The 22,224-nt window shown below is 32.9% G+C and overlaps 2 protein-coding genes across 2 annotated transcripts; one reads left to right on the top strand and one right to left on the bottom strand.

Annotated features, from left to right (window-relative positions):
* Positions 1 to 890: 890 nt before the first annotated feature.
* On the bottom strand, positions 891 to 6,663 carry LOC134270868 (myeloid leukemia factor 2-like). The gene is made up of 6 exons (XM_062753120.1): positions 6,545 to 6,663; positions 6,067 to 6,289; positions 5,466 to 5,600; positions 3,431 to 3,584; positions 2,578 to 2,739; positions 891 to 2,200 (listed from the first exon to the last, which is right to left on the bottom strand). The coding sequence occupies exons 1-5, from the start codon at positions 6,592 to 6,594 to the stop codon at positions 2,579 to 2,581; spliced, it is 723 nt and encodes a 240-aa protein (XP_062609104.1). The 5' UTR covers positions 6,595 to 6,663; the 3' UTR covers positions 891 to 2,200; position 2,578.
* A 9,938-nt stretch (positions 6,664 to 16,601) lies between these two features.
* LOC134270850 (uncharacterized) lies at positions 16,602 to 20,766 on the top strand. The gene is made up of 5 exons (XM_062753097.1): positions 16,602 to 17,001; positions 17,165 to 17,357; positions 17,566 to 17,885; positions 17,975 to 18,244; positions 18,815 to 20,766. Exons 1-5 carry the CDS (start codon positions 16,656 to 16,658, stop codon positions 20,764 to 20,766), a joined length of 3,081 nt encoding a protein of 1,026 aa, XP_062609081.1. The 5' UTR covers positions 16,602 to 16,655.
* The last annotated feature ends 1,458 nt before the right edge of the window (positions 20,767 to 22,224 follow it).

Below are 22,224 nucleotides of genomic sequence, written 5' to 3'. Positions count from 1 at the left end.
CGTCTGTAAACTTTTTTTTTTTAAGTGGTCTAACTCAAAGGTCAAGGTGTTATTATCATAATTAATGGCACCCAGTGTAGATATTAAAAAACTTTTTCACAAGAAATATATAGACCGGTGAAAAAAAACTTCTTCTCAAGAAGACCTTATGTGGAAGCACCTTGGGTAGTGTATAGTAAATTATAGTTGACATAGGGCGGGGCCACTATAGGGAATCCAAGTTTTACGTAGAAATATATAGAACCTTTAAAAATCTTCTTCTCAAGAACTACTGGGCCAGGAAAGCTGCATCCTTGGGTAAAGTTAAATTGCCCCCCAAGGGTAAAAAGTGGGCTTTTTCAGAAGTTGGTCAAAATCCAAGGTTAATAAATCCAAATACATGTTTAGCTCATGTCACCAAAAATATACCTTTAAATATAAAACCTAAGAAATAAAAGTTATGACATTGAAAGGTTAAAGTTTTTAAAAGTAGGTCAAACTTGTTAAAATCTACGATCTAGGTCAACAATATTTATACCCAAGGAAACGTTTTGTCACAATGAAATATAAAAGCCCTAGCACTACATGTTCAAAACATACAGCCAAGGTCAAAGTTCCATAATTTTTTGTAAACGTGGGTCAAACTTCAAGGTTATTTATACCCAAGGAAAGGTTTTGTCACAATGAAATAAGAGGTCAAATACGTTGTTCAAAACATACAGTACCGAAAGAAGGATTTGTCATGAGGAAAGCACATGCTCTAACCAATCAAAAGATACAGGCAAGGTTAAAGTTTCTTCAGACAAACAAGGTAAAAACCAACAACCGAGTTTCTTCAATTGCCACATATTGTGACTTCGTTGACAGAATCATGGAAGCCCTCAATTCAGTTAAAATACAGATAAAAAAAATTTTCAATGCATGTTTCTATTTATTCAATGAAAAAAAAACACACACACAATAAATATACAAACAATATGTATGGCATACTGGATTTTATATTATCACTGGATAATTGAATTGTACTGATCAAAAATATACACCAAGAGACCCTAGGGAAAAAAGGAACAAAGGTTTTTACCAATTCTTCTTGAGCTACTGAATCTCGTTTAGAAATGTAAGCATTTGAGAGACAATTAAATCATGAGCTACTGATTGCAAACATGACAATAATGAAAAAATACTAGTAGTTTGAGCTTGTACAAGCCAAGTCACAATTTAATTCATTATTATCTAAGGAATGTTAGTAAACAGGAATGTTAAATAGTAAATTATACATCCCTTCCATAAGATGATTGAATTTTTCTCATGTTCATTGTACAAATGTATATTCCTTCTTTATAGTACAAAACATTAGAAACCCTTTTCTTTGTTTAAAAATTTGCAAGCATTTTACAGAAAAAGAATTATTTATATATCAATCAATAATGAAAAGGTTACGATATATTTTACATTCATTAGGTTTTATAAATGTGATCCATCATTCAATAAATATCCAACACATCTTTTATGTCATTATACATTTCATAAATCAAAGACAAAAGATTTGTACTAACTTTAAGGAAACCTTTTTGGCATCATTGTTGAAATTAATTATTAAAACGATCAAGTAAAAATGAACAGTTATTTTAAAACATAAAACTGAAAAAACCTGGTACATATCATTGTGACACACACAGAAAAACTTACAAGTAAATGGACAATGTATATGCTAGGTATTAGACCTAAAGGTGTGTGATACATTCATTATATAAATACTTATTTATAGAGATAAACTCTGGCCACTAACAAAAAAAAAAATAATGATAATAAAATTGTGTAACATATTAAATATTAAAGGACTACACATTTAAACTGCACAACTAAAAAGGGAGATAATCCAGATCCAAAAAGCTCCTCTGGCAAGATGATGTATGCAAACAGAGAGATAGAAAGGACGGATTTCAATTTGCACAGAAAAATGCTGAACAAAAAAAATCTGCAAGATTCTTTGTGAAAACTCTTTTGTCTGTTGCATTCACTACCTAAGTACAATCAATTTGAATTAAAATAAGTCAGTTCTTGCTTTTAGTACAACAACAGCTGAAATATTGTAGAGATCCATCCTCTCACAGATTCCTTTCAGTTATAATTTATTACATAAATAATAGTTATCACCAGGTATTCTGTAGCATCCATCTCTTGCACAATTCTCTCAAACCATTTTTTTTTAATTTGGAGTCTGTAAAAAAAAGAGGAAAAATGTTTTTTAACAAGTTATGGAATGTTTACAAGCTTCACTGCTCTCCTTTCTACTGGGAAACATTGCAGAATTTATTGGCTTTATAATTTATATACTATTAAATGAATTAGTGTTACCATAAAAAGGGACACAAACATAATTTCGAAGAGTCAAAATTTTAGGTTTTAAGGAAAAATAACATTTGTCGGGATTTAATTTCGTGGTTAAAGGAAGACCATTGTACTGTCTGTAGTATAAAACTTTGACAATTTGGTGGGAATATGAATATCTGGATCTCTATACCTGGAAAACGACAAAAATTAACCTCCTCTGAAGTATAGTGATTACACAGTAAAAATTTAATATATGGTCCCTACCTTAATTCCTCTCCCTTCTCTCACGGTCCCTGTAGCTCCGCCTCTCATTAGGATCAGGGAGGGCTTTTCTTTCTGACCTTTCACCTCTGCGTCTATACTCCAGACCTCTCATCGATTCCCTTTTCTTCTCTTCAAACTCTCTATCAAACCTCTCTTTTTCACCTGGTAAAATTATTTAAAAAGAATTGAATACTGAACTCCATGTTACACATGATGAGCTACAATTCCCTTTCACCCTTGCAACTAATTTTTGACAATTCATTGACAGTTGGGCATTTTCAAACAATGTACTCATAGTATACATACTTTCCATATGGGGTAACTCTTCAAAAAAAAAAATCAATTCAAGATAAATAACACAAACTGTTTTTCAGACATCAGCAATATTCCTCATAGATTTACATTCAAACTGGTTATATGAATAATGTTTACCGGGTATAATGGGAGAAATTGATAAGAATTTGTCATACACATGTATTAGGTAAATTGTGCAAAATTTTGTATTGAATTGCATAGAGAGCAAACAAATCAAGTCTAATATCTAAAGAACAAAGATAACTTACAATTTCTTTATATTTGATGGATTTATTATTCTTGTGTAATTTCAAATCAAAATCAGTCAAAAGATATAAATCAATCCATGCATTAAATTTTTGTTTGTGTTAAGTATACCCTTAATTAATAGTATGGTACTACCATACTATTAAAGAATTCATGTAATGGAGTAACATTATGTTAGAAATATCAATTCTCTCTATTCCTTCTAACCTTAATTATAAAATATATAGCTGCAATACATCAATCGATTAAAAAAAAGACAATGTATGGAAGTGTATATAAATTAAACTCCTACTTTCTTCCAGGTTAATGAGCTCTTGCTCCTCCTCAATGTCCCCATCCCTGCGCCGAGTTTTCTGAATGATGTGAGCTCGATCCCTTATGTGGTGTCCAATGGCCATTTTGTCACCTCTTTCTGAATCCCTTACAGTTTTCCTGGTTTCTCTTATCTGAAATTTATAAATCACTATTTACATTGGTAAGATAACACCCACTGACAATTATAATAGATTTCAAAACTGTAAAGAAAAAGAAAAAAAAAAAAAAAACTCAGCTCCTTGCTCCCAAAATGATTTTTGTGGTCTTTTCCTTTTAAATTTTTTTCAAACCCTTTGTCCATGAAGAAAAACTGTATTACTAATAACTATCTCATTTACAAATACCCGGGGCAAAGTATAAACATAGGTAATCAGAGATTACAGAGCTCACCTCAACGAATGTTGTCTTTAAATAAGGCAAAGTCACACAATTAACCAACAAAAAATGTACATTCCAAAAATGAAAATATCTAAGCAATTTTGATCTGATACTTTGAAGTAGACCAACATAAAAAATTTAAAGTAGTTCTTCTTCATGAAAATGTAATTCAGCATCTAAAGCAAATTTGAGTTTTCATCTCTTGATGCAACATTTGTGCAAGTTTGGTTTAAACAATGTTATAAAAGCCTTAAAGTTTTTTGGTAATAGACCTGCAACCATAACTTTAACCTGGTCTATTATCTGAAAAATATATATGTCGAATTCAGCATCCGAAGCAAGTCCATTAGTGTGCATCCTAAGATGTATCGTCCATGCAAGTTTGCACATTATAAGGCTCATAGTTAATTGGAAATGAAACATACATCAAAAACTAACATTTTCACTCATCCACAAAATGTAGGTCAGATTCAGCATCCGAAGCAAGCCTGGTAGTATGCATCCTAAGATGTATCATCCATGCAAGATTGGTCATTAAAGAACTCATAGTTACTTGGAAATGAAACCTGCACCAAAAACTTTTACTTGTTCACTCAACCGGAAAATGTAGGTCAGATTCAGCATCCGAAGGAAGCCCGGTAGTGTGCATCCTTAGATTTATCATCCATGCAAGATTGGTCATTAAAGAACTCATAGTTACTTGCAAATGAAACCTGCTCCAAACACTTTAACCTGTTCACTCAACTGGAAAATGTAGGTCAGATTCAGCATCCGAAGCAAGCTCGGTAGTATCCATCCTTAGATGTATCATCCATGCAAGTTTGGTCAACATAGGGCTTATAGTTACTTGGAAATGAAACCTGCACCAAAAACTTTAACCTGTTCACTCAACCGGAAAATGTAGGTCAGATTCAGCATCCGAAGCAAGCCTGGTAGTATCCATCCTTAGATGTATCATCCATGCAAGTTTGGTCAACATAGGACTTACAGATACTTGGAAATGAAACCTGCACCAAAAACTTTAACCTGTTCACTCAACCGGAAAATGTAGGTCAGATTCAGCATCCGAAGCAAGCCTGGTTGTATCCATCCTTAGATGTATCATCCATGCAAGTTTGGTCAACATAGGACTTACAGATACTTGGAAATGAAACCTGCACCAAAAAAATTTAACCTGTTCACTCAACCGGAAAAAGTAGGTCAGATTCAGCATCCGAAGCAAGCCCGGTAGTATGCATCCTTAGATGTATCATCCATGCAAGTTTGGTTAACATAGGGCTTATAGTTACTTGGAAATGAAACCTACACCAAAAACTGCACCAAAAATGTTAACCTGCTTCAAAAACATTAACCTGGTCATTCCTTTGCTAAAATTGCAGCATCTGAAACTTTGACTGGTACAATGAAACACACTAGAACCATCTTCCATGCATGTCTAATCAATATAGGACATAGAAGTACTTAAAAAGAAAACTGCTCCAAAAAACTTAACCTTAACCCGGGACGCCGACGCCGACACCGACGCCGACGCCGACGCCGAGGGTATTACATAAGCTCCCCCAACTTCGTTGAGGTGAGCTAAAAATGCTACAATTTAACAAAATACATATAGAAGCAACCATTTTAGCACTTACTCCCCCAGGGGCTTGTAGGGTTGAGGATGTGGCCTCATACACTCTGGGTCTGCTTCCCTCTCCTCCTGTGTTTGTATAGGAATATACAGCAGACTGGGAAAATACCTGTGCATTTGGGTTATTTCTGGCACTCTCCTATAATAAAAACAAAGGACATTTAGATTTTTTTTTATCATTATTTCATCATTTTTAAACAAAAATTGAAAATGGTGTAAGTATAAACTTATTGCATCATGATCTATAGTAATCAGACTACTGTATACATGGAAATTTTCACCCCCGTTTTATTTTCGCCCCTTTCGCCCTCTTCCTGATTGGGTGAATTTAAATTAAAACGGTGCGAATTCAAATTACACAGCATAATTTCTCAAACAAAACTATGACTGGGCGAATTTAAAACGGGGCAAACTAGTTCGCTAGTGCAAAAGGGTGAAAATAACATGGGGCGAAAATATTAACCCTGTATACAGTATATACTCAGAGAATGTAATTTTGTAAATCAATTATAAGCCTAAACTATTTGCCTTCGTAGCTGATATGTTTAACAACATATTTTTAAGATCTTACACAACAAACCATAATTTTACCCTGACTGACTTACAAATGTTCTTTCCATATTCGCCATCATGTTGTTCATGTTACTAAAAATGTTGTTGAAGCCAAAGTCAAAGCCAAAAGGAGACATTGCTTGGTTGTTACGTGGGGCAACCGCCATTTGCTGACCCCCTCTTCTTGGCTCTTGCAGCATGGGATTGCCCCCAAACATGCTCCCAAAGGGATTCTGAAACATTCTATCCATATTTCTCATATGTTCTCGATGCCCCCTGCAGTGATAAAAATATAATGGAATTTTGCCAATTGTTTACTCATGTATTTAAGCAATAACCATGATAACATCAAGTTCATCTTCAGTTCATTACATTGTGCTTAAATTATACATCTTACAACATATATGGAGATACAGTTAAAAGATGAGACATAAACCTATGACCAAGACCAATTGTGGTCAAAATGAAACCACATGTAACTCTTAAAACCAATCACCATTTTAAATTTGTAACAACAAAAATTATGCTTACTCAAAAAATGGATCGTTATCCATGTCAGCAAAGAAAGACCTGCCCAACATTTTGATGAGAGTTGATCTAGCTCTGCTTCCTTTAGGAAATCCGACAGTCGGATAAGAAAAATAAAACAACTAAACGTCACAATGGAGAATTAGGTTTGGGTAAAGTTAGTTGCAAGTTAAACAAATTAATTAATATTGAGTAATTCGGACAGTACCGCTATCTGAATTTGTTGTTTGATAGATAAGTGTTTATGTGGGATAATTCAATTGCATAAAATTATATTGAAGAAATAAAATAAAAACTTATTTGCATTAATATAATTTAATATTTACGCATATGGTCTACTTTTACCATTACCAATCTTTCCGAAAATTCGGGAAACATATGGTGACCCAAAACGGACATGAACACTATAAGCACGAATTAATATTTAATTGATTATCATTATTTTTTAATGTTTTTTCTTTTTAATTTCAAAAAATGATATAATATCTCTTAATATTCCGGATTATTTTTGCACCATACCCGCTCCGAACGACCCGGATACTGTTACCATGACTTCACACGAGTTGTAGGCCGCGAAGGCTTTGGATGCACGGAAAGAAGGAGAGGATTAAAATAAAAATAGAAATTGGGGCCTATAAAAGAGAAATCAGGTTTGGAGATATTGACGTTATAATGCGTTTTATGTCAATGTTCATATTTTTATCTTTATAATTTTCATTCAAAATAAAACGAATGTATTGTCATGAAATAAGCACAAGTATCGTTGTGTACCCTAAATTCGTCCGTACCCTAAAATCGTCCCCAAAGTTCTCGAGACCAGCACGTTTCGAACTCTGTATCGATGACGTCATTTTTAATTGTTATGACTAGTGAACACAATGATGCAACTGTTTCAGCCATTATTTTTTAGAATTTGCAGTTTAAACTAGTATTAAACTTAAAGAAAATAAAAATTCTTAAAATATTTGATTTTTTGCTAGGTCCATTTTTTATTGAAAGTGTACATGGCAGTTACGTTCCCCAAATTTACTTCCAGATCAAATATACCTTCATTTTATACCTGTCAGTGTATTGAATTATGTGCATGGGCTTTTAATTTAAGAATTTGATAAAAAGAAATCAACGCTCCAAAATCATAAGGATCCTATACACTTTCCACCTAGGATATTGACGTTACCCGTGTTTGGTTGACGTACTATGCGGCCATGCCGGCATCCGTAATTATTTTAGGGAAAAAATCTAAGTCATATTGCAAATGAGAGTCTCCAAAAATCAAAGATTTTAACAGTCACTTTAACTAACTCTGAAACCTTGAGAGAACCTTGAGAGAAAATCATACCACGATACTTTCTGGAATAATTTTTGGATTTGTTTATGTTTATAACACACATTGTCTCATAGTTGAAGTTGCATTAGAAACAAACAATGTAATATTAATGGACTAATATATCACTCATTCACAGCTGGAATGGTAAATATCTAGATCATAAAATGTTTTTCCCTTAGTAAGGTTAATCAAAACGGCAAAAGGAAAACGGTACCACCTACTAATATCATTGCTTTTGTCTATGGTATACTAAAACCAAATGGATAGAAATAAACTGTATTCAACCACTCACTCTTAAAACTTCAGAACTGTTGTAACTGATTATTGTTTAACGACGAGTGGGCAATATTTTAGCAATGATTCGGCGGTCTTGGTTGTGATAGATACCAGGAAACAACATCAATACATTAAAGTCTAGGTGCAAGCATTACACAGATTGAAGACGATACGTATTATTTTGTGTTTGTTTGTGTAGTGGTTTAGATTTTTATTTCATAGCCATCGTTTCGTAATTCATTATTTACAAGTATTTGCTGGTATTTCAATCTGATAATTCTATTTACCATTTGTTTTCAGTTGTTACTTACATAAAAGCCCTTTATTATTTGTCTTTTATAAGTGAGGACATGAGTTGACATTCCACATGTTTTGCTTTTTAAACAGGAAATGTCATCCATGTTGGCAGTCTTTCCGTAGTAATTTTGATACCTGCGTTCTGATTGGTTAATTTAGCTATAGGATCTTTGATAGTCATTGGTTTTTATTTTGGGCCTTGACAGGGTATTTAAACCCGTGTTCGAGCAGTTTTCTTCACTTGGGTTGGGGAACACAGCCTCATGGTTAGTTCCTCTTTTCTGTGCTAAGAAAACCTTATGGTTTATGAGCACTATTTGATTAGATACTTAGTGGACTAAGAAAACCTTATGGTTTAACAAGTTCTCTAGGTTTTGGCTTAGATTTAGTTTCACGTTTTTCACATGTTAGGAAACAGTTAGGATGTAGGGTATTTGAAGTAAATTTAGTTTCCCCTTTCCAAGTCCTGCCTGGTCTAGGGATATGTAGATAACAGGTTTATTTATTATTAAATCTGTAACAGGAAAGGAGAAAATGCATTTTCTCCTTTCCTGTTACATTTGTATGTTCAATTGAATATGGTGGACATAAGTCAAGAGCTAAGTGGACATTGTTGATACACTTGAGTCACATTCTCAATAGGGAGTGTAAGTGGTACCAGTTGCTAATGTCCCTGGTTTTTTCAATGCTGTAAACAAACCCAATGGATTATAAACTGCTTTGAGCCACTCACGCATTAAAATTCAGAGTGTGGCTTGTACTAAATCTTGGCTGTGATAGATAGTACCAAGAAACAACAGCAAATGAAATCTACATCTACTTCCCAGCAATACACAGATTTAAGAGAGTAATTTTTTTTCCTTGTCTGTTTTTAATTTTGTATTTACAGTTTAATATGATGGGCATGACCAAAGAGATAAGTGGACATTGTTCATACATTCAGTTCAAATTCTGAATAGGCAGTGTAAGTGGTACCAGTTGCTAATGTCCCTAGTTTTGTTTATGCTGTAAACAAACCCATTGGATTAAAAAAACTGTTTTGAGCCACTAACACATAAAACTTCAGAATATGACTTGTACTAAATCTTGGCTGTGATAGAAACTATTTGCCAGCAGTACACAGATTTAAGACAGTAGGTTTTCCTTGTAAATTTCCAGATTTGTATGGTGTCTCAATATGAGCGAAAATTTCTTGAGAGGGACGTTAAACAACATACAAGCAATCAAAAACTTTTGTATTTTTCAGTAGAGTATGATGGGCATGGCCAAAAGTAGAAGTGGACATTGTTGATGCAATCAAGCTACATTCTGAATAGGTAGTGAAAGTGATACCAGTCACTAATGTCCCTGGTTTTTTTTATGCATAAACACTGGATTAAAAAAAATACTGTTTTGAGCCACTCACTCATAACACTTCAGAATATGACTTGTACTAAATCTTGTCTGTGATAGAAGCCAAGATACAACACTGATGGAAGTGTAATTGTCAGCAGCACACAGATTTAAAACAGTAAGTTTATATTCTTGTCTGTGTTCAATTCTTTATTAGGTGTACAAATGAGTGAAGAATTCTCAAGAGGGACGACAACAATATACAAGAAAACAATCAATCAATTTTATATTTTTCAGTTGATTATGATGGGCATAGCCAAAGAGAGAAGTGAACATTGTAGATGCACCCAATTCATATTCTGAATAGGTAGTGTAAGCAGTACCTCTTGCTAATGCCTCTGGTTTTGTTTATGCTTTAAACAAACCCAATCATTAAAAAAAAACATCAGAATGTGACTTGTAAAAATTCTTGACTGGGATAGGAACCAAGAAACAACAGCAATCAAAATGTACATGCCAGCAGTACGCAGTTTTAACGAGGCCGAGTCTAATTCGAGTGCGCATGACTGCGCAGCTTTTTAATTTCTTGCAGCCATTTGTGCGACAATAACCCTTGCTAAATATTTTGATTTTAATACAAAATTAACATTATCTTTAACCCCTACTGGTCTGAAAATGTGATTTTACGAAAATATAATGAGGAAAACCGCTAAAATGGCTCTAACGACGTCACCATTTTCGGATTTTGTATGCAATGCATGACGTTGAAGAATGACGTGTGACTCGCTTGTAAGACGTCCATGAATAATATACTAAAAACTGATGACAGAACATCAAAAGAAACATACTAGAAATCTACACATCGCTATTTTTTTACCGAAAAAAATCATATGCGCCGATAATTCATCTGCACTGATATTTATTCATACTGTAATATGGCAATTTTAGAGATATTTAGCTTTGAAAAAATAAACTTCTGAACTTAGAAATTTATTCTTAAATCAACCTAAATGGTGAACTTTTTTAAACTTTCAGAATTTGGTGACTTTTTACAATAACTTTCATCTATTTGAATGAAAAAAAAATCTCTAGGGCAGAAATACAAAAAATATGGAAAAATTGTTATAATTTGGCGCTTTTTCAACAAATTCCCATAGGGTCCGATAGTAAAATTTGACAACTTTTAAGATGGCCCCCGAAGAAATCGGTGTGGTAAACATTCGATTTTTAAATCTTAAAACTATGGCAAGCCCTTTTACTATTTATTCGTGAAATAAAAATTTTCTTTCAATAATAGAGATATCTCTCTAACATAAAGAGATATCTCTTTAGTTTATAGAGATATCTCTTTATCTAAAAGAGATATCTTTATAGCTTAGAGAGATATCTCTTTTTGTAAGAGAGATATCTCTTTTACTTAGAGAGATATCTTTATAAGCTAGAGAGATATCTCTTTAAGCGAGAGAGATATCTCTTCAAGTTAGAGAGATATCTCTTTAACAAGGTTAAAAGAGATATCTTTCTTAGTTAGAGAGATATCTCTTTAGATTTTTAAAAAGAGATATCTTTATGAGCTTAAGAGATATCTCTTTTAATAAAAGAGATATCTCTTTTCCAGTGATGCTTAAAATAGAATAATTAATTCTCCACTTTAAAACGAAAGCGAAACATGAAGTAAAGTCTCTGGAATAGTTTCTCTGTTACAAGAAAAAAAGACTGAGCAAGGAATTACCCTGAATAATACATGTACTGTGTAGACAAAAATGCTATAAATCCCTTACTTGAAACAACAAATAATAATGGCAACTTCGTTGATAAAAATGCGTAAAGTTTAATATTCACAAAAACGAAAGTAAGCATATGCAATGGACCGAATTTTCTCAGCTTATGAATAATAAACTATACTTCCGTCAATAAAAAGTTTACTTCCGGTAAAGGGAGAAGTCATTTGAAATGGAACTTAAATAAAAAATTTGTATAGAGATATCTCTTTGCGACAAAGAGATATCTCTTAAAGTGAAAGAGATATCTCTTTTAGACACTTTTGAAAGATATCTCTTTCACTTTAAGAGATATCTCTTAAGATAAACTAAGAGAGATATCTCTTTTACTTTAAGAGATGTCTCTTTATCCTTGAGAGATATCTCCAAAAGTAAAAAAGATATCTCTCTAGGTGAAAGAGATATCTCTTTAACGTTTATAGATATCTCTTTTCACGAAAGAGATATCTCTCAAGGAGAAAAAGATATCTTTTCAAGTGGAAGAGATATCTCTCTAATAAAAAGAGATTTCTCTCTAAGTATTAGAGATATCTCTCTAAGTTTAAGAGATATCTCTTTCTCATAGAGATATCTCTTCAAAATGAGAGATATCTCTATTTTTAAAGAGATATCTCTCAAAATGAGAGATATCTCTGTAATTTTAAGTTAAATTTTATTTTCCGAATAAATAGCAAAAGGGCTTGCCATATAAAACAATAAATATAACAGTAAAAAGGATGTATTCGCTTCAACAAAACAATTGACCTATAGGAGAGAACAATTTCCCGGAAAAAGTGGCATTGAATAATTAAGCTTTATTTGTTGTTTTCTACCGTACATATGTCTAAATTTTCCAAATTTGTATTTTATACCTAAAATTTATTATTCACAACTTTACAATAAACCTTCAAAGTTGACTGAAACACCATTTTGTCCGATAAAGCGTTGATTTTTGCATGAATTTTGGCCTAGAGGTCCTTCAGGGCAGGCCTGCCCCTAAATAAAATTGTGATATTTTGATAGGTTATGATGTAAGGAATGATTTAAGATAGGATTTTTTTAGGGGCACCCCTGCCTTAGGGTCGAAATTCCCAAAAAACCTACAAAAATAAGGAAACCTGATTTTGAAAATCTGCTTCAAATTTTGACCTGTCATTTTTATAGACGGACTAGCTCAGTTGATATAGGAGTTGGTTTTACTCCGTGAAATGCTTCTTTTTAAAGTCGCGGGTTCGAATCCACCTGGCACCACACTTTTAAAGTTTTAAATTTCGCCTTTTCAAAGACAATTTGATTTTTTTTTTAATAGACTTGTGTATTTTCCTTCAATTATCTATCGTTTATGTATGCCCATTCTTGATACAAGAAAAACTAAAGAGATGGCAAATCGTAATAATCAAATGTACAGTTGTCAGTCAGGCGGAACATACTTCAGTATAAGCACACTTTCTCCGAGGACAAGAGTAACTCACTCTGTGTTATTTGATAGATATTCTTGACAGCATTGAGCTGCGTCGAATTTCAGTTGTATATATTCCTTAGAATTTAATCACATTGGTTTTGGCTACATTTATCAGTAACTGTACTCCCTTGGATTTCATTTAGGCCTATATAATTTGCACACATTAATGGCAAGTTTTATTTTATCTACGGAAAAAATCCGTAGACATAAAGAATAGAATTTCAGAGACAGTAGACATTACCATTATGCACAATGAGAAGTAAAGACAAATATCATTTATTACATTTGGAGATAACAAACTCAGAAAATCAATGAAAAGGTTTTTTCTACCTCTACTCACTGAAATAAAGATTTAGGAAAAAACAAATTGTTAAATGTATTCGGCCTAATGTCATTAATCGGAACGGAAATCGACAAGCTTTTTGTAGAGAAAAAAACCAAGCCCGTTCCTATAGGTCAGATCCCTATTTATAATGAAGTGATCCTTATTTATTAAAAAAGTATCAAAATCCCTAGGGCAGAAATAATTACACTCGGCCTCGGTTACGACAATAAGTTTATTTTCTTGTCTGTCATCAATTTTGTGTGGTGTCTCCATATGAGTGAAAATTTCTCAAGAGGGACAAAACAACATACAATCAATCAATCAATTATATAGTTTTCAGTTGAATATGATGGGCATAGCCAAAGAGAGAAGTGGACATTGTTGATGCTTTCAAGCTACATTCTGAATGGGTAATGTTAGTGTAAGTTTATTTCTTGTTTGTTTTTAATTCTTTATTGGGTCTCCAAATGAGTGAACAGTTCTCGATAGGGAAGTTTAACAACACATAATAATTCAATCAGTCAATCAATCTTGTATTTTCAGTTGAAGATGATACATGTAGGCGTGAGGAGAAAGAGAATTGGACATTGTTGATGCACACAAGCCACATTCTGAATTGGTAGTGTAAGTGGAACCAGTTGCTAATGTCCCTGGTTTTGTTTATGCTATAAACAAACCCAGTGGATTAAAAAACTGTTTTGAGCCACTCACTCATAAAACTTCAGAATGTGACTTGTACTAAATCTTGGCTGTGCTGTGATAGAAACAAATAAACAACAGCAATGAAAATGTACTGGAAAGCAGTACACAGATTTAAGACAGTAGGTTTATTTTCTTGTCTGTTTTCAGTTTTGTGTGGTTTCTCAGTATGAATGAAAAATTCTCGAGAGGGACGACAACAACATACAAGCAATCCATCAAACAATTTTGTATTTTCAGTTGAATATGATGGGCATGGCCAAAAAGAGAAGTGGACATTCTTGATGCACCCAAGTCACATTCCGAATAGGTAAAGTGGTACCAGTAGCTAATGGTCCTTGTTTTGTTTATGCTATAAAATGGATTAAAAAACTGATTTTAATAGTCACTCACTCATAAAACTTCAGATTTTGACTTGTACTAAATCTTGGCTGTGATAGAAGCCAAGTAGCGATTGAAGTATACTTCCCAGTAGTACACAATGTGAAGATGGTAATTTTTTTATTGTCTGATCCTTGGTGATGTTGTACATGTATTTTCTGTTCAATATGATCAGCATGTCGCCAAAAAGGTCTGTGTATTGTTGGTGCACTCAAATTATTGAATTTTCAGTTGATTATGACGAGCTTGGCCCCAGTTTTTTTTTAAATATCTGGCAGTGATTCTTGTGATGTTGGCATCGTCTATGCAATCAATCTTCTTTGAAAAATCGTCGTTTGTGATTCATACTGAATTTCCTTTTGAAAGGAATGAATTTTTTCCAGACGGATTAAATTCGTCTTGAACAATTTTTTTTTAGATTCATCTCCTGTACATTCTTCCTCTGATGCCTTATTTAATCAGATTTCCCAAGAAAATTTGTTTTGTAGATCCGTTCTGTGTCAAAAGTTTCCATCTCTGACAACAATTCATAAGTACGACATTCTATCTCTCGGATATAACATTATATAATGGCACATTTCCTTTCAATATAATGCCCAAAAAAGTTCCGTATTGATTATATTTAACTAAGCTTAGGGAAATTTTTTATAAAATGAGAGCATGTCTATAGCAAATCTGAAAACCAATTCCACATGCAATAATAACAGACCAAACTAAATGGTCACGAGCAGATATTTGATTTTGTTCATACCAGTGTCTGAAAATTGAAAAAGAAGAAGTAAAATGGATTCCGAGCAATTGCCGCAACTACTTAATTTTCTGATGATCATATCGGTGTTTTTAATATTATAAAACCCTACACATTTGTAAATAAAAACCAAATATTAATTTAATATTTGCAAAAAAGTAACTGTGGTCTCAATCATCCAACGTGTTGCTGCAGTTAGAAGTAAGCGATAAACTACATTATTTATATTTACTGTGAACTGTTTGATTTTTAATCAGTCACTTTACATGTATTTGCATCTAGTGAGAGATGAAAAATATTGATTTAAAATATGATTATTTTGATATTAAAGAACCTTCTTCCTCGTCTCTTTCGTAAATGGTTTTTTTTTTCAATTTACACATTTGTTACATCAGAAATAGCACGTATTTTTCTCAGAAAGAAAAAAAGAATTTAAAATTATTTTCATCGATAAAGCATGATATGAATGAATATGACTAAAATATTTACAAAAGGTATTATATGTGTTTAGTATTACATACTTTTTGAAAAAAATTGAATTTAAAACAATTCCATGGCTTAATATGACCGATTGAATATGTTCTAAAGTTATTAGGACCTTTATTTGTCTTAAGGGGCAATATCCCTCTGCTAAGAGAGATAACTTTCTAAAGACAATTTCCTCTAAAATTCAATGAATTGTCATGTCAGATTTCATAGATTTCATTTACAAGGACCATTTTATAGTCAACTCAATCAAAACTATTCTAACGTTCAGATGTGGATTTCTAGTTTCTATTGCCAATATTTTAATTAATTATTTATAATAGTTTACCTAAAAAATTTACACTCAGTTCCTTTAAACTGTCTAAATTGAGATATTTCTATCTCTTAATGTATAATTCATTTACTAGTAATTGTTACAGAAATTTCAGATTCACAATTGTTTATTAACATTAATTAATATTTTGTTTCACTAAAAATATTTTCAAGGGCGATAATGGAAAGATAACTCTTGTTGATTTTTTAATTTACTAAAACAAATAAAACAAAGCCAAAAAAAAAACCCAGCCCAATATAATTCATTAAACCTTGTATAAGACAAAGGGGAGAAAAATGTAACCCGCAAGTAAAAAAATTCTACAATCATCTGCTAAATTAAATGTAAAATGTTCGTCCATTATGCAAATTTCAGTGACAATGATTCCTTAGATAATTTTATGATCATATGCTTAACATCTTTATAATTACTTTTTTCCTTCTTCAATGAATACTCAGTAATCAAATACCCATTCCACTGATAACTATTTATCATAAAAATCATTTATTTATATCACGAAATTTTATTTTTCCTGGATGAAAGCCATATTATGATCTTTTCCGTCCTTATTTCATAACAATTTGTTATTTTCATTACTTACGATTTATTAGTAGATATGTTTGCCACAGATTGTATTAATAATGTCAGAAGAATATACTACAAAGGCTATGTGGAAGATAGGTTAAAAGAAAGGGCGTAATTATCATAATGTCTTCCCAAAATGTTACACAATGTATTGAGAAAGAAACACTGAAACATCCTATTCGCGGGTTGTGGAGAAATGAAGACCAGCCTGAGTGTGATGGTAATGAAGAAGTGGTTTTCGAGAACTGTTTAAAGGAAAAGTTATTAAACTTCGAAACACTTTCCACAGCGTCAAATGTGAATCCAGATGAACAAAAAAGAGAAGACATCGACAAAATCGATTACTTCGACAGCGAGGACGAATACTGGGAAAATCATACCTTTACAACGGAAGACGATTTCCATTTCGATGAATTTGAAAATGGACACGGTTCTCCATCTTCAGGCACCAGAGATGTGGGAAGATATAGTACGATATAACTTAAGAATTCTAACTCAAATCACGCGATTAAAATATATTCAATACATCTGCACCAACCAACTCAGATAATGAATTTGCTTGCTAAAAGGTCTTTTGTATGACTTATCATTGCATATAATCCTTTCCCTATTCTGTTGTGAATTTATTTTAGGTCAGGGAGTAGAACAATACCACAACATGCCAGTCTTTCGAAGGTCTATACAGAAGTTTGCAACTGACAACGATTTTGATGTATATGATGTCATTTCCGATGGAAACTGTATGTTTCGGGCTATTGCCGATCAATTGCTTATAAATGGCTGTCTTGGGCATTCGATAGACTCTCTGAGACACACAGCAATAAAGTAAGTTTATTGTAAAAAAAATGAAATTGATATTCCAGAATGAAAGTCAGATAGCATGCTTAACCAAGCACATTCAATTTATATAATATACGGGTAGTTTAACAAAAGAAACGTACCGATTCAGTTATACATGCACATGCTTTGCTGTGCTGCTAAGAACGTGCACAATTTCGATATTCAACAGAAAAAAAAATATTTACATCCATAGGTATCTAAGACAGAATCCCTTCCATCAAGACAAAGGTCACCTGTCTTCCTTTTTAACAGAGGAATCATGGGAGGAATATCTGACAAGAATGTCGAGGTCTGGTGAATGGAGCGATCATATCATTTTACAGGCTGTCGCTGATTTGTTCTCCCTCGAAGTCATCGTCTTCAACGTCTATCGTGATGACATATGTCGGACTGAAGTCAAAGGCAAAATGTGCAAGAATCATCAAAATCGCTTGACAATATTTCTTGGTCATCTTGGCGAGTTCCATTATTTAAGTTTGCGTCCAAAACTATGGTTAAGACACTGGCCCTACAGTAAGTAAAACTGTTTATTAGAGTATTCAGTTTATTGCTTCTTACGATCGAATGATATACACTAAACATTTAACGCTTATAATTTTCAGAGGTTCTAATACTAAGGATCCTAGGTTGTTCAAAGGATATTGACTCTGATACAAAAAGACATTTTATAGCACAACAGGTGAAAAGAATGATTGACGAAAGATTCATACCAGAGACAACATTACAAGAAATTGCCAAGTTTGCTTTGCACAACATTACTGAGAACGAGGGTGAAGACCGAGGTATGGAAGAGAATTGTAATAATTATAGGGAATGGACACGTGTCTTCAGACCATACATCCAAATGGGTCTTCAGTCTGAAGAAACTGAAGGTAACTAAGTTTTATTTTGGGAGACGTATAAAATATTCTGTAATTGGCGAAGTACATTAAATTTCAAAGATAATTTTATCAGTTCACTCTCAATTTGTCCATCTTATACAGCCAACATGAAGATTAATGTAAGCAAGTGTTAGATACGTTGCACATTCATTAAAGAAAATTACCAGAATTTTTAAACTTAACATCCGACTTTTTTGCAATATATTTTATTATGTCAATATTTATCGATCAGTCTGTATGATACTTGGCATCTGCAGTCCTACGAATGAGATTTATCAGGTTCATTAATTTGTGACCTTATCTTTGACACAAGCTCTACTCTCTTAAATATAATTTTACACCTTAATCTTTGATTTCCATAAATTTCTAGGCTTACATCAAAGTTATTGTGAGACGTGACCTTAACAATGATTGGAAATGATTTCTGCCTTATATTTTAATCTTTTTTGCCATACTTAAAGAAAGCCTTAAAGTTTAACCTCATTTTAGAGTTTCTTAAAACATTCTGCATGTAATAAAATTTATTTGTCTCGATTACTAAAATTGGATTTCTCTATTTAGGATCGTTTCAACACCTTACAGAAGATGGAATACAGATAGATTCGCTGACAGGAATACCAATAATACATTTATCCTTCATAATGAAAATTCTCCTGTCTCAAACACTAAAAAAAATTCACTTGATACCACAGGGTCGTCTATTTTATTTAGGGGAACATCGAGAAATTCTGTACTACCACTTTATAGGACCCTTATGTGACCCATGCTATTTTACGTTGAAAGACATAACTCGTTCACAGAAAATGAGTAAATTTTATAAAAAACGGCAATTCAAGAAACCAAGGATTGTTATTATTAGAAAGGACAAAAGTGTGCTTTTTGCAGTTTCTCCTGAAAAAGAAAATTCGACATCACGTTTATATGTTGATACATCAGGTTCTCACCCTGGTTATTGTAGAATTAAACTTCAGATATATTGCAGAGATGACAATGTTTTGCAGATTGGTTCAAATGTTTATCTAAAAGCATACGAGGTTCCCGAGAGGATTAAGACTGTTCCGCATTTTCATGAATATGAAGTCCAGTATATTGGTTTTCAATGCCCATTCCCTCCACTGACATCTCTATGGAGGGAGAAGAAAAGAAACTATGATTTCCCCTCGGCTGTTCTCATTGACCGCGTAAGAGGAAGAAAGGTTACGTTAATTCCAAAAGCCCACCCAAGAAGCGAAAATCCAACCATTGAATGGAAATTCGATTTTTCTTTGGCAGAGTTCACAATAATTACAAATCTAACAAAAACACAACAATATGGATATTTTGTGATAAAAGTGTTGCTCGAAAACATGACATCCCACCTTGACAAGACTCTGAAACGAAAGCACTTAAAAGCAGTGTTTTTGAACGCAGCTGAGGAAAAGCCCTCTAGTGCTTGGGACACCTGCTTCAGCGATTGTATACTGCATGTCATCAGCAAATTGTTGACTTGCTTAAAAACAGGTTTTTTGTCGCACTACTTTATACCAAGCAATAACCTTTTTGATAGTTTTTCGGAAGCTGACATCAATGCTCTTTCTTTGTGCGTTGAATCCATTCGTCTATTTCCAGTAAATATCATCCAGTTTGTTGCCGATATGCATGGATTTATGTTTGGAAAAAACTTGATAGATCTGATTCTGTCAGACGTTCCGTCTTTTATGCAAACAAAAGATTTAAGGGCTACGGTCGAAAAAACACTAATTCCAACAACAATTCGCACAGCAAAGGTTCTCTCAAGAATGGGATTCTATGACGCAGTATCTCAGCTACTGGAAAATATGTATGAACAGCTGCTACTGCTTCCAGATTCAGAAAGAAATACCCCGAACTTTCAAGATTTCATACAGGATGTAATTGACAAAATTGACCAACGGTCATCTCGAATCATTCTTGCAAAAGATTTTGACAGAGACTACGGACTAAATCTGTCAGCAAATTATACACGAGATAATGCTTTCCAACTGAAAAACCTTTTGCCCTGGGAGGTAGATGATACAATCGGTTGGTTGACTGTACCAGAATCCCGATCATCAGATTTAACTTCGATAGCAAAGTTTCTGTACAGATATAGTCTAGCAGAATTAGAAAAAAGGAACGCAACGCTTAGTTTTTCTACGATAGAAACAGCCATACGTTGTTTAAAACATGTCATCGAACAAAATTCTTTAGATATGAGCACCATTGAAGATCAGATTTTGAAAGAAGATGTCTTATCACAAACCCGTGAATTGAAGCAAAATCTAAACCTGTGCTACATACATTTGTATCATGCATCATCTTTTGAAATGTACATATATCCTTTGATCAATTACATGGATGATATAGAAAGACAGTGCGAGGAATTCCCGAGTATGCTTGGTGTAGTCAGCGATATGTTTCGCTTCTTAAAAATGCCCGACAAACAGAGGGAATATGAGTTGAAACTCAGATCATACCTTTCAGAAACAGGAGGTCCTAAGCTTATATTCATATAATGAATTGTGTTTCAAACAAATAGTTCTGTGTAGTTCTGTGTGCCTTTTAGCAGATCTTTTTTAATCAGTTAATCATTTTTAGATTATGAATCCAAATATTTTGAATAAATTTTCAAAGCCATGTACACAATTGCGATAGATACATGTAATGTAATGTGTATAGCACCAAGTGTTTGAAAAGAAGTCTATTTTAAAGTAGATTCAAATGAACATCCTCATTTTAGTTTTTTAATAAATGTTAGTGAACCATTGATGATTGATTTATTCTTTAATGTTACTTTTAACACATGTTTAATATGTTTGATACAGACACTCGTTTCTGTAATATTTTTAACCCTTAGAGTATATATATATATATAGTATAGTCAGTATGATTATGATATAAGGTATCTAACCCCGAATTACACTGAGTCCCCCTCCCCAGAATTGCACTAATTTGTATCTTCCTAGGAAATGTACTGAGAATTCTTATCACCGTTGTCTTCAAATATAATTTATGTACACAACAATTAATGTCATTGTTGTCTTTACTAATTTATCTCGTCTCGAAACTCTGCTCACCGACTGGAAAATTCATCTTGCATCACGGAATGGTGCATGTATGTACATGTATGTGCTAATCCTGGAGAAAGCAAATTGAAAATTGAATGGGTTTAAAAACTAAATTCTGGTTCATAAATATTGCAGTGAATAAATAGAATTTATTTCAATGTCGATAAAATTATTACAATATTTTGTGAAACAAAGTTTTTGCCATTCAAATTCCAGAAGCTTTGGAGACCAGGGCCCCGTTTTACAAAAACAACTTGCGACTAAGATCAAAAACTTATGTTGATGGTAATATTTCACAAAATTAATTTTTCTGTTTAATTGCAAAAACTACTGTTGAAATCTCTATTCTATATCGCTTTTAAAAAGATTTAAAAAGTCATAAACAAAATTATATTTGGTCTTGTCATTCTTTTGTAAAGTCTGCCCATGTCTTTTAACAGTATGTTGGAATTCTTATGGGTACTAATTGCGCCCCACTATAAACAGACCTATTTTTGTTTTCATATCAGACAGAATTCATTTAAAAACTTCTAAGAAAAAAAACTTGCTTTGGCCTTCAAGTCGATTTTTAGATAGATCGAAGTATTATCAATTAACAATAGTTTTTCCATTTATGTGTCGACTCGGTATTCTAATGAACTTGCAATAAAAGATACCACAAAATTTGACACATCTATTTCACATTTGGATATTTTACTAGAAGAAGATAATCTAATAACATGGGCCTGTTTAAAAAAACAACTTACGACTAAGATAAAAACCTTTAGTTGAATGTAAAATTTTGCAAAGTTAATCATTCTGTTTCATTTTTCTAAGCATATAATTACAAAATACCTCGTTAAATTGGAAATTAAACGAAACTTACCTGGAAGTTGAAGTTTGATTGTAATTCTACGAAATCACTGG

Source organism: Saccostrea cucullata, unplaced genomic scaffold (assembly GCF_032062105.1).
Source record: "Saccostrea cucullata isolate Sc308-1 unplaced genomic scaffold, CSIRO_AGI_Scuc_v1 ctg193, whole genome shotgun sequence".
Classification (NCBI taxonomy): Eukaryota; Metazoa; Mollusca; class Bivalvia; order Ostreida; family Ostreidae; genus Saccostrea; species Saccostrea cuccullata.
This window is presented reverse-complemented; position numbering and strand designations above follow the sequence as displayed.